Genomic DNA, 14,866 nt, shown 5'->3' on the forward strand with positions numbered 1-14,866 from the left:
CTACAACACCATTGTCAAGAAAGCAGGACTTTTCAGTATCATTGCAATAATTAGGCGTGTCGGAAGTTTTGTTGCAAATTCTTGTCTTCACTGTAGCTGTACTTCGACAAAATCCCAAACTTTTACTACCTCTTTTGAAAGCTGCTGCGATTCTCTCTTTGTTAAACCCTTTGTTACTTTCTCTGATTATTCATCTGTCAAATCGCGAAGTTAGCATTCAATGCAGTCACATTAACCAAGAGAAAATCACATTGCACTGTAAAGTTCTAACAAATAAAGTTCTTTAACTTCTAGAACCTAGTTGAATTGAATAACTACTATTCGCTAAGTTCTCCTAGCATAAATAACAACTCCGAAGAAGGGTTAACATACCCTTTTATTTGATCTTAAAATATTCACAGACGGCCCCATTGGGCTTACAGGAAGCCAACACTTTTGGCTTAAAATAGACAATGTAAAATTAATCTAAGGCTAAATAGAACCAAACAGCCTAAGCTGAACAGAATTGTTACCACGTAGTTGGCTGTCAACTGAAAATCCCCAGTGTAGACTAAAAGGCACGTAATAAGCACAGCCGTAAACTAGCAAGCTTTAATTTCACGTTGTTATACGAGTTCTTATACGAGTTATAATGCTGTAGAGACATTAGGTTATTTCGAAGCAGGAGACATGAAAAATAAGCAGTACCCTCGCCTGATCTGGAACCTCGGACCTCTCGAATACGCGCCGAGTGTGCTGACCATTTCACCACGAAAGCATGCTAAGAGGGCGGGAGAAATACCTTACATACTCCCCCTTTTAAAGGGGGACTGGGGATTAGGCCCACTCGCCAAATCTTTGGAGTGAAGAATCATCATCCATCACCTTTTTTTAGTTCGGGCGCCACTGTAGAGACATTAGGTTATTTCGAAGCAGGGGAGATGGAAAAAAGAGCAATGCCCTCGCCGGGACTCGACCCTCGTAAATCCCGAATACGCGCCGAGTGTACTAACCGCTACACGACGAAGGCATGCAGAAAGAAGGAATAAAATACCTTATATTCTACCCCTTTTTTAAAGGGCAATTGGAGATTGGGAGACCCAATCGCCAAATCCTGGTGGTGGAGAATTATCACCCACCACTTTTTTTTTAGTTCGGCCGCCACTGTAGAGACTCCTTTTAAAGGGTTTTTTTTAAAGCAGACGACATGAAAATTGAGCTATGCCCTCTCAAGGACTTGAACCTCAGACCACTCGAATACGAGGCGAGTGTGATGACCATTACACCACGAAGGCATGCTAACAAGGCGGGAGAACTATCTTATAATATTATACGAGTTACTGTTACAGTTATACTCTCTCTCTCTCTTGCTAGCTCTCTGGCTGTCTTACTGAAGGGCCTCAAACCTCAGCTTAAGTAGTAGTTTCTCCCCTATTTTAAAGCGCGAAACTGAAAACTCATTCTAGTAGGATAGCATAGGTAGCAAAATGAGGAAATAAAGCAAAGCTATCTTAAAATAAAAACTATTAGTAAAATAAAGTAAAACCTACATTACATTGGTAACGAAAAGTTTGTTTTGTTTCAACATCGATGATGTCAACAGCTAACACCTAGATTTGCGGTTTTGCAGCTGAGGGTGGTGGTTCGGTAAAACCATCGAAACTAGTCCTGTGAAAATTTTGTAAATATAACGCTGATTTTTGTTGTTTGTCTTCTGAATTAGCTAACACCTATTCTATTTACGCTTTCTAGTTCTGTCTACAGATTGGTAATAACGTAATTATTAATATTATTGACATGGTTATTAAGGTATGTTTTCCTAATTAAGGTATTTTGTCTCTCATTTGATAATTTCATAAGTGTTCACACAGCCAGTGCATTTAGTAAAAGGCATTTGTAACACCAATCTATCATGCAGCTCTATTAGAAAATAACCATTTGTTCACCGTCTAGGAAAATGTTTGCTTACATTTAATTATTTTTCCTGTTTTTAATTATGTTCTAATTTAAATAGTTATATGTTTGCACATGTTACTTAACCTTCCAAGTTAAACAATTCTAAACGCAAACTAGATCCATTTTTTCACGAGGAATACTTTCATTGTTTAAATAAATTTCTCATATCAAATATTTTGAATTATTAAGGGTATTTAAATAAAAGAATCTGAAGTTCTTTTACTTAACCTAGCGACTTAAACAGTCATATTTGAAACATCGTTTGTGTTATCTTTTGAACTTTATAGAAGCTTCGGTTTGAAAGTTTAAAAAGCGCCTTTAGATAAGTTTAGATTATTTTTACGAATCTTAGAAAACATTTTTATGTTTTGAGAAGAGAGAAGGTGATATTTAAATTCTTCTTTCATATTGAAGATTAATTTGATCAAAGATGTCTCTTTACTGTCTACCAAGCTGCTTTTGTCTTATTCCTGAAAGTTATTAAGTTGTAATTGTTTATTTTTTTACTTGAGTTTAACTTTTAATTTCTAATAGGGATTCAGCAAGTTAATTTACATTCTGTTTATTTTGCAACAGTTAATTACATTTCCCACCACTAAGAGGAGTCTGATTCTAATTCAAAGAAAAATTCACAAATTTAGAAGAAGAGTGTATCATCTAAAATTTTAGATTTAGTCTTTAGTACAAATATTTCTTTATAACTACTTGTATAAATTAATTATATTTATTATTGCAAAATAAAATTAGAATGTATACTATAAAAAGCAAATGATTATGTTCAAATTGAATTAATTAATTTATTAACTGATTATATTCCAAATTCAAAAACTAATTCAGAAACTAAAAAAATTGTGCATCAGTTTCATAATTTATACAATTTAGATTCAGGATTTGAAAATTTTAAAGTGTATATCATTTTATAAGTAGCTAAAGTCAAATATTAATTTATGTTTTCAAAATCTAAATATCATTCTTAGAAAAATTTTCAGATCAGGTTTTTAAGTTGCGATAGATTTAACGGAACAAAGCTAAACTGGCCAACATCATTCCTTAAATTAGAATGGCGGAATAAAAGAGAGTAGTGAATGAAATATTTAATGACGAGATGTTTTGAAATAACCTTTCTTAATTCAAGAAGCAAGAATTTTGTAAGTAATACCATGCTGTAAACCGAAATATGAGCCACTTTCTTTAAATTATATTTTAAGTAAACTGAATGTAGTGGCATAATATAAAAAAAACTATGGGTGTTTGATTTTTGTATTTCTTATTAAATATTAGCCTTTTTTCATTATTTTATCCATGACATTGTTCTTCACTCTCTAGCCTCTAGCCTAAAGCGGTCACTTGACTGTCTGCCTTAAAACCTGCTATAACAAGGCTATAATACTACAAAATAAACACAAAGCAAATTAGATCAGAAAATTAAAATACTATTTTCGTTTAGTTTTAGCTTCTACCACAAATTAAAAGGAACATAAACTGCTCTTGGGGGACAAATAGAATATATGCAGTCAGTAACTTCGAAATTTTACCGTAATTAATTAATTTAAAACGGCCGTAATAGTCCTGCTGACTGATTGTTATAACACTAATTAATCATCTAAGCGCCTTTCATTTGCAACTTGATATTCATTAAACGTTCAAGCTAGTTTCATTAACAGTGTATGGAATTAAAACTATTTGCAACCAAGCCAGTGGACGATTACTTATCAGCTCAAAATAAGACTTAGTTTTCATTTAACAAGTTGCTTTTATATCTGTATATGCCTTTTATTTAAGACTCCATCAATGGAATTTGCATTTTTTTCTGGAGTAAGCGCTTTTATATGCATAAACAGAATTTAACTAAAATAAACCAGCAAGTAACTCAGGATAAAAATTACGAATGTTTCGTGTAACAGCTTTAGAATAGTATTTTCTATTGGTAGTAATTAAACGTAATGATATTCTTTCAATTTCACAGCATATTGCCCTTTCCCTGGAACCCTCGTCAATGGCCGCATCTTGCTCGTTGGGCATATGGGCATGTACGACTACAGGCCATATGTACGCAAAATAACTAACAATCGTCAAATTATGTACGAATGTGATCGACACTATACGCTTGGGGAAGGTCCACCAGGTGCCACTTGTGTCGATGGACGCTGGAGCCCTGAAGAGAAACCAAAATGCGTGAGAGGTTCTCATCCTCAGGTGAGGTGGGACAGATCCGTCAGGGAAAAGAGGGAAGTGGCCATTCGAAGACAGCGAAGGTTGGATATAACAAAGACGAAGTGGAAGAAGAGAGGGAAGAGGAAACAAAAAAGTAATGTAGTAAAATGTTCTGAAATTATTAATGAATCTTGTTACTTTCAATTTACCCTCTGTTATGTATGTTACATAAAATACAAGGTTAGTGAAAATCGTTAACCTGATTCCAAAGGCTTTATTTTTAATGTGGCCAAGCGAAAAGTGAACGGTGATGCATGAGAGAAAGAACAATTTTTCCCGTTTTAGCTTCAAGACGGATTCATTTTAGATGACCATTTATAGTTAGTCTAATAACACAACGCCGATAAATAAAGTCTTCCCATACTTAATTTCAGCATATCTTTTGATAACAGAAGCAATGTAACTTTTGACGTCATGCAGGCTTATTGAAACGATGGTAGGAAAACAATACCTTTAACATATTTTGAAAGAATAAAAACACACGGTGTAAGATCAGGTAATTTAGAAAGTCATCTATCTATTGAAGCACTAAATTAACCTGTCTTCACAGCAACATGCAACTATCGCGCACTCTTCTTATCTTTACGTAGACATTCTCTTCGTTGGAACTGCCAATTTGCTTTTAGTGATTGGTGAATCAATTTTATAACGTCAATAAAACACTCCCATGAAATTTCGAAAATTGAGGTACACCAAAAAGCTTTCTGCTGCACAGTTACCATTTATTTAAAACAAAGCGGTTTCTTGAGGAATCGCAAAAACAGTAACGATTTTTATGCCATTCTGAAATAAGATCTTTTTCATCTGATACATATCAAGCATTATTGTATGACTCAAATGTATGGAATTGTGCTTATCTAAAAGAAATCAAGCACTTTTAATAATCGTTTGTTACAGATATATTTCGAATCTGTGAATTTGATCCCTCTTTGTTTCAAGGAAATACGCGAATTACAGAAATTTAAATGCTAATAATCTGGTTCAAAACAAACCAAATTCACATGAGTAATTGAATGAAAGAAAATTCTTATTATTTTAAAACTACATATAAAAGCGTACCAGTTTTTAATTACGTTGGAAAGATTAATCTTATAATTAGTTGTTAACATAACCCTTCCTGTGGTTACATAATTGAAAATCAGTTATCCGACATACTATTTTACTCTTGAAAAATCCTGTCTTTAGCATCAAATTAACTTTTCGAAAATCCTTATTACATCTGTCTGGAGAGACATATAACCAGCTCACCAATATTCACCTGTCTTTAGTCGTTCAGCCACTGGTGGCGATATGATATTAAGCTGGTGGTGGTAAGGCCACCTGGTGGCGATATGATTGAGAAGGTTAAAGAGTACAATAGCCTCCATATTAACCGAGATAATATGGAGAACGTCCATGTTTAACCCAAAATCACGACCAATCCGACAGCAATAAAAACAAAACAGTTATAATTCATGTTAAAATTCGCAGAAAAATACTATTAACAATTCACTTGTATTTTTTAAGTAGTTTAATATAGATACTCAGCTCATTTTGTTAGCTAAACCAAATTAGCATTTCAAAACATGAACAAAACACTTCAAGCCGCCCGGACGGTATAGTGTTTAGGGGAACTTGACTGCGATACCGAAAGGCCCGGGTTCGAATCCCAGAGAAGCCATGGGTGTAATTGTCTGTTCCTTCATAGGAGGCAAAGGTGGCTCATCTATTAGGCGCCTCCATAATAAAGAGACCGACACATCTGGTCTTAGGAGTGGCCGGTGCCGGTATAGGAAAGTGCCCGCCATTAGGGAAAAAAAGTCAATACTTTTCAAAATAGAAAGTATTGTGTATTGAGAATACGGCAAAGCACACTAGGGCTATCTGCCTAAGGGGAGTGATGCCTTCGTGTGGAGGACTTTCTAAGGGAAACCGACTCGTGTACACGTTATACATGGAGAAAAACACGAAAACGCCCATGCAGCTAGCCCATTCGTGGAATTCGAACCTCGGACCGAACTACCAGTGCTCAGCGATTTTACCGCTCGGCCGCTGGTGGCTTCAAAACAGAAAGAACAATGTTTTTGTTTACGATGTTTTTGTATTTCGAAAGAAGTCAACAAGAACCACCTGTACACTTAATTTGCCCCCCCCGGGGTTCACTCAGGAGACGTCCTGGGAAGTACTGGTTAGGATCTGTACCTAGGCAGTCTCAACCACGGGGGTACATAAACACTCTTCACAGGACTAGAACCCGAGTATTGTACTCAGGTAGGTTCGGGCTTGGCAGGGACCGTACTGGTACTGTCGTGTCCGTTCCTTCGGCTGTGGTGGAGCAGATATGTAGAGTTAAGTGGGTCTCTGCGAAGGGGGTTCAGCCCTCATAGTCCCAGTGACGGGCACTGACGACGCAAGGTAAGGCACCGAATGACAACTCGATGCTGAGAGAGTGGTGCCCCAAGGCAAAGATGACTTAGCGATTTTTATTTGTATTAAGACTTTCGTCTTTACTGAGAATTAGTATAAAGCCGGGCAGGGACCGTGGGGCCTGCGCTGCCACTGATGAGTCCCTTCTGGAGCCCGTTTCATTCAACTCTGCATGGTATTCCGGGACTGAGGTTCGGTCTCCAGTGCACTTAATTTATTTTTAGGATTCAGCAATTTATTTTAAAGGATAATTTAATGATGTTCATAAATTCGAGATTAAGTATAATTAAATAGCACACTACTGTTAATAAAAACAATCCGTAACATGTGTAATCTGTAAAAACTGTAACATCATCTAGTATCCCAAGCACATTTTCTTCTATTTGATTTTACCATACAAACTTTATTTTATCCTGATGATTTGCGGCAGTAATTTTTCCATTGTTCTGTTATAAACGAACTTAAACTTTTTTTTAGGCAAAGCCCGGTTATTCAGCAGATAACTGTATTATATTTTTCAATTAGCATTTTTAGTGATCTTAAACCATAAATCTCTTTCTATAATACATATTCTATTATACAGAATTTATAATTTAGTATAGTTAAATTAATGATAATGTAGAATATTAAAATTCCTTTTGTTCTTTTGAAAATTTTTATATCTTGGGGAAGACCTCATTAATATTTCTTCTATTTAGGCCTCTGCAAAGCAGTGGAGGAAACACCGTGGATGGAGGTGAAGGTTTTGAGAAAAGGTCGCGGATCAAATGCCTTAGCTTCCAGAGGGGCTGTCATCCAAGTGACTTGTGGAGGAGGCTATTCTCTCAACATCGGCAACAGGACTGCGAGGTGCATTGCAGGAAGATGGAAGCCTAGAAAACCAGAATGTGTCACGAGTACGTAAATTGCGTACGTGTCAATGTCGACTTGCCAATTTCTGCTTCATGTGACCATTATGATTCCTTACATTTATCTTAACTATTCCAGCTGACACTTAAAAGCATAGATAGTTCGATTTCTAAGAGTGAGTGAAGTAATGTTTTACTAGTTGAACATGAGTTCGTTCCAATACAAGGGATTTAGAGAATTAGAAAATACAAAAGCTATGCCTTTTTAATATCAAAACTATCTAAAAAAAAATTCTCTCAAATATAAAAGCAATGTTTTTCATTCGAATATTTTAAAAAGAGGTACAGATATTTCTCAAACGATAGATAAGAATTCCAAAGCAAAGGCGAAATTAGTTTTAATACGTATTTAGGTCTTAAATTTAAGAAATAAAATTCATTCCTAGATTATAAAATTCCATATGTCATCCCTACTCAGAACCACCTCTTTCTCTGTTGTTACATTTTACCTTAGTCTTAAACAATCATTAAATAATAATAATTATTTAATAATATAAATATCTAATCATTTTCAGCGAACTTTTTCTTACTGTACCATATTTAGACCTGCCTAATAGTAATGTCAAATATGAATGCAGGTCTGTGGGTGGAAGTGAAAAGGCGCTTTTATTAGTTGATTTATTACATTCTGCTAGTCTTCAATTAAAACTTAATTATTTTATTAATTTCGCTATTCTCTGCTTTTATTATATTACAAACTATGTAAAAGAAAAAGCCTAACTGTATATATATCTTTATGAACATAAAAATGCTCCAGTCATGCATATCTATTCTAGTCAGTAAGCAGTATAAATCACAGTTTCATGTTTGCATTCATTGGCGCCACTGGCCGTGCTTAAATAGCCGCGACTACCGTACTTAGATAGCATATCATGTTAGCCTTTGAAGAATCAGTAGCCGCAGTTGAATAGTTTGGTTTTGTTTATTTGATTATGGCAAAGCACTCGAGGGCTATCTGCTAAGAGGAAGGATGCCTTCGTGGAGGACTTTCTAAGGGGAACTAAGTCGTATACACTTTACACATGGGAAAAACAACGAAAACGCCCATACAGCCAGCCAGTTCGTGGGGTTCGAAACTCGAACCAAACTACCCTGCGATTTTACAGCTGCGCGGCTGGTGGGCCATCACTGTTGAATAAATTACCAAGAAGTATTGCAGCATTTGAATAGATATTTATTTTTCTTAAAGTCTCTAAACGTAAGCTTTATTTTATTAAATGTTTTAAATTAACAAAGCGTTAAGTAAACATCAAATAAAAAGAAAAGTTCCTATACTTTAAATAAAAGGAATGTGACATTTTAATCGAAGCTTATTGTTTTTAAATGGTTAAATTAAAATATATCATCATTAAATATTTATTACTTCTTATGTAATAAATTTTATGTTAATGCTTTATACTATTCCGCAATCGCATATCTATGTGACTTTCAAACAGTTTTAATTGGATTTGCAGTCAATTTTTTTTATAAAATTCATTGAAACTGTTTTGTTTCACTTTATGTAAAATGTCCAAAATATTACCATATTTTCATGATTATCGAATATGTCTTTAAGGAAGCTTTTTAAGATTTCATGTTTTGTGTATTATAAGACAATCACAGATATTTCTTTCCAAAACAATAAAACTTTTACTCCTGAAGGCAAAAACATATTTAATTAATTTATTTTTAAAAAGATTTCAGCTTAGTCTGTTATTATACAATATACAGGTGTTTATTTTTTTAACTACACTTTAAAAATCTGATATCTCCTTCAGATTTTGAAGATATTAATTCCAATGCGAGAAATCTGATTAGCAAATATTTCAAAAGCATATCTCAACTGATTTTGAATAACTAAAAATTTATTGAAATAAGAAGCAGTAATAAACCAAGGTTAAAATTTGGTATTCCTCTAGGCAGCAAATGTGAACTGCGAATAGAGGGACTACCGATTTAACCCTACTTCCCACGTGCTTCTTAATATTACAATTTGTTTTCGAAAAAGGTTATATTGTATCAGGCATGTATCAAATCACTTCGAAATGTGTCATACAGCTTTGATGTAATTTGACAGTAAACTAGAGTGGAGTTTAGAGGACATACATGAATAGTCTGACATATGACTATTCACTCGAAGGTAAAGCGCCGACGAATAAACATTCAATACATCGTATCATCATTTTGTTCGAAATCACAGCGAGTAGATGACGAATTTGCACTTCTTTTTCCTATTCTAAGAAGGAATTTAAGAATGTTACAAAAACGAAGTCCAGGTATAATTCTAGTGCTCTTAAAATTGAGGTTCACAACTGTATCCGTTAATCATTAAGGAAACGACAATAATGTGCTCAGGAATTTACTCAACAGCAAAGTCTTTTCGAAATAACAGTCGTCAAGCATAACAGTTTTCATAAATATGCAATAACAGTTTAACAGTCAATAACAGTTTTCATCAATATGCAATACAGACCACTCCGGTTATTTGACTAATAATGGTACATCTACAGAGTGTTTCCTAGCTATTCAAAATGGCGGGTTGCTTTCAGGGTAGACCTCGTATTTTTATAATCATTTCTATTTCTTCCTTTCAGCGAAACTCTCAATGCTAATCATTGTTTCTCGCTCTCCGACCACCTCCTTTTCTCTCTCTGTCTCTGCCTTTCGGGGAAACAAGGAATGTTTTCCAAGCAATTTGGAATTAATCCTTATAGTCTCAGGATTATGTAACTGGCAATCAAATTTAGTCTGTACAGCATTCTAGCTCATGTGTTTTACATTTTGCTTCAGATCAGAAAGGATTACAAGTATGAAAAAGTATATATTACTAACAGAAGAGTTTACTAAAAACATATTGCATATATTGAGATTCTAAGTCCTTCTGATTAGTGGTATACTGATGGGCTTAGTTTTGAAGTCCTATTAGGAATTAATAAGAAATTACATAAAACTGTAAAAGCATTAAACTTAATAATCTGACACGTTGATTTCATCTATTTACTGTTCTTAAAGCAATTTCAATAAGTACTTTTTTCTGATAGATATATTTATGGAGTGTATTTACGGCGGATCGTCGGATGTACATCGCTTATACCTTTCTTGAGCTTTCAAGATAGCCCGCCCTGAATATGGGTAGAAATTAAGTAACTTAAAAATAGCATGAGAATTTGTTTTATTCTTAAAACCTCAGCACTTCCTGAAACTTCCATATAGACAAAGAGCTAGAATATATAAGATTTAACGGACAAATGGTTAATTCGTGCTTGTTTCTTCTTTTTCTAGCGCCTTGTAAAGTTCCCTATACACAAAATGGCATCTACCACCATTTTGATCAAGAAGTGACAACCAAAAATTATATTGAACATACCGAAGTAATAAATCTTTCTTGTGAAGATGGATTCCAGTTAATGGGTCCCGAGGCTATCCGATGTTGGTATGGAGAATGGGCGGTGAACAAGATGCCTAAATGCCTGCCTGGTAAGTCTTTAATATTCTGTTTCAATCTCAATATTTTTCTCTTTTTCTATTGGCAATATTAGTTAATTATGTGAAAAGGTTTTCCAGATACAAAAATCATTTTACTGTTTGAATTAATTAGGCGAAGATATTTCTAATAACTCAAAGTCAACCAAAAAATGGTAAAGGTAAATTTTTATAGATACTATTGTTCTTGACACTATCGTTAATTTTTAATATATTTGAGTAAAATATACTTGCAACGCACCCATTTTTAACATTTTTTCTCGCTTAAATCACATTGGAACAGTTATATTCAACTTCCTGCAAGTTGCAGAGACCCTTTTTCTTTCTGGAGAGCAAGGATCTTCTCATGTGAGAGATAAGTTCACCATGTTTGTAAATGTCGATGTAACATGGCGGCACTCTAAATATGCGGCGAGCAGAAAGTCCTCTCATGTGGTTTGGTGGAAGGGGAGAGGGGTGTAAAACCCTCGGACTCGCCCATCTCGGGGTGCTCTCCATCGAAATTGGGGGCGGAACTGAGCCAAATCGCACTGTCACCTGTAAGGTGGTCAAGGCTGTTGCCAACGGCAGGCGCATTCTAGCGCTCCTGACCACGAGAAATTTCGTGAGCTTGGGCTGACTACGTCAGACAAGAGAACATAAGCAACAAGAGGAACAAATGCAATAAGTGGCCGAAAATTCCATTAAATAAAAGCATACACGCTAAACGTATAACATAAAGTTCAGCAAGTAACCAAATAATTAAATAAAAATAATACTTAGCATTATAACAATATACAAAAACCAAGATTCAATTACATGACACAAATATTTACGAAAATTTATAGTAACAGCTGTCACATAATCTTACAATCGTCGTCAACATGTTAGTGGCGGGTGCGTCAACACCCCCGATATACTGATGTATACTTCTATATGAGAGCTTTGCATAATTTTTTTAACTGTGTCAAACATAATTTTGAAATGTATAATGTTCCGATCGAGGTAGGGTCTCGTGGTTCAGGTACTCCGGTGTTGCACCAATAAATAGCGGATCAAAATCGCCCATTTTCTTCGCATACAAGAGGCTGGAAACTGCGAAGTGAACTATTTGCTACATGCAACCCGAAGTCGGACACTGCCTACATCCTTATGCGGTGAATGATCCTATTAACAAGAAATCTTCTCCGTAAAGTAGGTTCGCTGGTCATCTTCTCGAATAATATCTGCAACTCAAATGGATTTGAATGTTATGCAAATAAAAAAGAATGGATAACTCTATTTTTTATATCGAAAATCTTCTTGAAACAAGAGCACCAAAAGAAGAAGTTACTTGAGTGTTTTTCATGAGTGTTCTATATTATATTGCAAGTTCTGTAGTTGTCACCCAATAACTAATAGGAGATTTAAAGATGATTAAATGCCTTCGATATTTTTAAATCACTCAACATACGGAAATAAGCTTAACATATTTCTTCACACTTCCTTCTAAGTTATAAAAGCAGAACTGAAATCTAATATTTGCTGGTAATCAGCTGAGTTCTGTAGAATATTTCAAGGCTTAATTTATCATTCCGTTTGTAAATATCAGTAATAAGCAAACTGCTTAAGGAAAGGAAGTGAAGTCATAAGCTTCGTGAGTTAGTTTACTTATAGCTAACATTACCTGCAATTAAAACTGTACACATAAAAGCAAACTAAAATCAAATAGTGGAGAACACTATTTTAAAACTTTCACAATTGTTTCTTGAAAATTAGGTTTCGAAATTTTTTTTAAAGTTTTTTAAGTAAATAAAGATATACAATTATTCGACAAAATCATAAATTTATTTCTCTCAGACATACTTCACAATAGAAAAAATAGGTATTTACGAAAGTCTTTTAGTACTCTATGAAATTTTTCGAAGTGAGTATGTATTGCGTTTCAGGTGAATGGCATTCTATGCGTGTGACGATGAAAACGAAATGCCATCTGCAAGTGCTCCCTTTTAATGTCTTTTGCGTGATAAGGATATTTGAGTGCTTTCTATGCGCTGAACATAGTTCCAAATGTAGCTTAAGTCTTTTCAATAGCTTTTAGTGATCCTTTTTATGATCGCTAGAGAAACGTTAGGTTTATTCTGATCTTATAAATATAAGTGCAGCACATAGAGTAGGGCAAATTCCGCAGCAAACATTAAAATTGCTGTCTATTCGTAGACAATTTTGTTTAGTTAAGAAATATGAAAGTGGTATTTTCCGCAAAATACTTTTATTAAATAAATAAAAGTAAGAAAAGTAAGTATTAAATAAATAAAGTAAGTAAAGAAATACGCGAAGAAATTTGTATGTGCGTTACATTAAATAAAAATAATCAAAGGGTATAGGCTTTTTTCCCAATGAGTTAATATTTTGAGCTTTTGAGAAATTAAGTGTAAAGCTTTTTGAGTAAATGAACAGAAAAAAAAATCTCTTAGCTGATAGCATAATATTTTCTGTTGTAAAATGAATGCTAGAAATAAAATTATAACTTCATTTTCTTGTCTTATAGCTCTATTAACAATATCTTGTCATTCTTGCGCAAGATATTGTTAAGATACCAGATAGAATAAGATATATCACATTCTGATATCAGATAAGATATCAGATTGTGAGATAGTTTTCCATTGTGTATTGAACTTGACTTATACACGAATATTTAACGATGTACACTGCACAATAAAAAGGGGGACAGTCCTATATCTCCCGTTCTACTGTGCGGATTGACGAAATTCAGCTTGCCTTTTCATATCTCGAAAGTGCGACTGAGGATATATAATATATTTATATATAGCATTCTTCTAATATAGGTATTTTGACAGAAAATCAGACTTCCTCCTCTGAAATGACATGCCAAATTTTTCCATATTTCGATTCTACGACTCTAATTATGTTTAAATATTAAATTTTGTAAAATTTGGTGGGAAATTTACGGAGAAATTCAAAAATTATCTTGGTGCATTTTTTTCAGTTTGCGCCAATTTACTTGGCGCATAGTAACCTACTTACTTTCCCTTTTTTAATTGATGCACGATCAGAAAAAAGGGCCATCGTTCATTCTTTCAAATAATTTTAACAAAGTGCGTAAACCACATTTTCGTTATTATCGCTTATAATAAATATGACAAATTTCAAAACGCACCAAAATATAAATTCACGTATATCTTAGGAAATTTTGAACAAAGAAACTCTAATTTTTTGTAACTTTGCTTAGAAATACGTCTACTTTAAGATGATGGTAAAACTTTTATAGGTTGTAATCCGAAATGTTTTTGAAAAATTTATAAAATTACTTGAAAATATAAATTTTAAAAATAAATCGTAAAAAATGGGTGAATTTTATTTGGAATGTACCTAAATTTTGAAGTGTGAAAGAAGAATCAAATAAGTTTAATAAAAAAGATATATTAATAAATATATACCAAATTCAATTAACATAGAGGAGCTAAATTTTTAAAACCTACTTGTGCGATTTTTACAAAACTTGGCATTTTGACATAATTTGAATCGTAGAGTCGAAATATGAAAAAGAATTGGCATGGCATTTCAGAAAATAGTTCGATTTTATGTCAAAATATCTATATTAGAACAATGCTATATATAAATATAATGCATATCCCAAGTCTCGCATTCGAGACATGAAAAACGCAAGTTGAATTTAGTCAATCGGCCTAGAAGAACGGGAGATATTGAACTGTCCCCTCTTTTTTTCCGCAGTGTACAATTTTACATCGAAACATTCTTTTATTACTGAAGGCAAGTTAGGAAAATCAATTAATAACGTTTATTTGTTATCTTTGAATTTTTATTTCAGTTAGGCTCCGCTATAATTTCTGTGTTTATATTTTTGACGTGTGAATATTATGTATGATTGCCAACTGAAATAAATTTAAAACTTTTAACTTTTTAATGATACTAGGAAACGCGATTTTTTGCTGTCCCTC

At 33.8% G+C, this 14,866-nt stretch overlaps 1 protein-coding gene across 3 annotated transcripts in view; it reads left to right on the plus strand.

The window, feature by feature from the left end:
* Positions 1–14,866, plus strand: part of LOC118190665 (sushi, von Willebrand factor type A, EGF and pentraxin domain-containing protein 1-like) — a 693,686-nt gene that overhangs the window by 622,896 nt on the left and 55,924 nt on the right. For all 3 annotated transcript variants that reach the window (XM_085810736.1, XM_085810734.1, XM_085810735.1), the window contains exons 10-12: positions 3,902–4,243; positions 7,254–7,451; positions 10,725–10,919. In XM_085810736.1, the coding sequence (XP_085666862.1) occupies positions 3,902–4,243; positions 7,254–7,451; positions 10,725–10,919 (735 nt within the window). The remainder of the gene's footprint in view (positions 1–3,901; positions 4,244–7,253; positions 7,452–10,724; positions 10,920–14,866) is intronic.

This window comes from Stegodyphus dumicola, chromosome 2, assembly GCF_044657685.1.
Source record: "Stegodyphus dumicola isolate Sdum_Otavi_A_Nest chromosome 2, ASM4465768v1".
Taxonomy (NCBI): Eukaryota; Metazoa; Arthropoda; class Arachnida; order Araneae; family Eresidae; genus Stegodyphus; species Stegodyphus dumicola.